This window comes from Microtus ochrogaster, unplaced genomic scaffold, assembly GCF_000317375.1.
Source record: "Microtus ochrogaster isolate Prairie Vole_2 unplaced genomic scaffold, MicOch1.0 UNK3621, whole genome shotgun sequence".
NCBI classification, from domain to species: domain Eukaryota; kingdom Metazoa; phylum Chordata; class Mammalia; order Rodentia; family Cricetidae; genus Microtus; species Microtus ochrogaster.
Genome location: NW_004952715.1, coordinates 1 through 1,829, shown reverse-complemented (window position 1 = coordinate 1,829; position 1,829 = coordinate 1). Strand labels below are relative to the sequence as shown.

At 58.4% G+C, this 1,829-nt stretch overlaps 1 protein-coding gene across 1 annotated transcript; it reads right to left on the bottom strand.

Annotated features, from left to right (window-relative positions):
• Positions 1 to 140: 140 nt before the first annotated feature.
• On the bottom strand, positions 141 to 1,459 carry LOC101982009 (coiled-coil domain-containing protein 13-like). The gene is made up of 2 exons (XM_005372389.2): positions 1,183 to 1,459; positions 141 to 450 (listed from the first exon to the last, which is right to left on the bottom strand). The coding sequence occupies exons 1-2, from the start codon at positions 1,291 to 1,293 to the stop codon at positions 178 to 180; spliced, it is 384 nt and encodes a 127-aa protein (XP_005372446.2). The 5' UTR covers positions 1,294 to 1,459; the 3' UTR covers positions 141 to 177.
• Between the last annotated feature and the right edge of the window lie 370 nt (positions 1,460 to 1,829).

The window sequence follows — 1,829 nt, the reverse complement described above, 5'->3', positions numbered from 1 at the left end:
CGCTCACCTGTACACTGAGCTGTTAGCCAGGCACTAACGCCCCCCCCCCAGGTGGCATCCCGCTCACCTGTACACTGAGCTGTTAGCCAGGCACTGATGCCCCCCCAGGTGGCATCCCGCTCACCTGTACACTGAGCTGCTAGCCAGGCACTGATGCCCCCCCAGGTGGCATCCCGCTCACCTAGACACTGAGTTGCTAGCCGGGCACTGACAGGCTGGCCCGGGTGGCACCTGGCTCACCTGGACACTGAGTTGCCCAATCTCCAGCTCCAGCTGCCGCACTTTGGCCTCACGCTCAGCCACCATGGCCCGCAGCTGGGCCACAAGGCTGCTGCTCTGTTGGGCCTCACTGTTGACCTTCTTCTGGTCCAGGTGGTGCTGGGATGTGCGCCTCGATTCCTCCTGCACACTCAGGCTGCCCAGAATGTCCTGCAGCTGCTTGAGCTGGTCCTGAGGGTCAGACAGAGGGCAGGTAGAGGCAGCCTTGGACTACTTTGGGTAGGAAAGGACAGGACAGGGGCAGCTGGCTTTGTTACCCGGAGCCATCTGACTTTCCCTAGCAGGAGACACTAGTTATCTGACTGAGAACCAGGAGCACCCTCCCTGCGGATTCAAGGTTCAACTCTGATGCCTTCTGGCCTCGGATTTCCTCCTGGGAGACTGGAGCCAAGAAGGCAAGATGGGAAAGGTGACCCTTTAGTTACCAGAAGGCAGTTCGGTGTGTGCGTGGGGGGCGGGGTGCCCAGCTGGTAGGCACACACGTGAGTGCGAGGAAGGACTGATCCAGCAATGCTGTGTGAGGAGCCCATCAGCAGCTGACCTGAGGCCTGGACCCTGGACATATCCCCAGGGAGGCTCTAAGGACAGAGGCTCCTTGCTTTGGGGCAAAGAGGAACGACACTATGACCTGGGACAGGAGACCTCAGGAGAAAACGGAGACTCAGAGCACCCCAGGCACAGAACCGGCAGTGAGGTGCCCACAGAGGCAGACTGACCCTAGAGGTGGGTGCCCCCTATCTCACCCCATTACAGAGTGCCAGCCCCTCTGGGGTCCCAAGGCCAAGGGCACCAGGGTCATGGTTATTTCCCTCAGGCACTCTGGGAGGCTGCGTCCCAGAGGCAGGACTTTACTGTAGGAAACATCTGAGGTGTCTCTGCTCTCAACGCCCCCTGTCTGCATACCATGAGTGCATCAATCAGCTCATCATCATGCCTGCCCTTCTCCACCAGGGTCACCATCTGGGTCTTGAGGGTCTTCACCTCACTGGACAGCACCTTGTTGCGAGAGCGCATGCCCTCAAACTTCCTTTTCAGTTCTTCCAGCTCTGTCTGGAGGGTGTCCCGCTCACTGGCCAGTTTCTGTAATTAGGGAGTGAGAGTTGAGGCTAGCCCGTGCCGTAGTTCAGGGTAACCCAGTCCCCACTGACTGGGGAGACTCAGAAGGGGCAGCTGTGGAAGGCCACAGGAACCAGGGATAGCACCAGGGCCAACCGCAGGCATTTCCTGATGGGCACGTGGCAGACAGCTCTAAGGGACAGCAGTGTGCCTCTCCTGACTTAGAAAACAACGTGAAGACTGGCAAGATGGCTCAGAAGACTGAAACCCGAGCTTCATCTCTGGGACAGGAATAGAAGGTGAGTCCTCCAATTGTCTTCTGGACTCTACATGTGCACACACACACACACGCGTGTGCACACATGCCTGGACTCTACATGTGCACACACACACATGCGCGCACACATGCCTGGACTCTACATGTGCACACACACACATGCACGCACACATGCCTGGACTCTACATGTGCACACACACACGCGTGTGCACACATG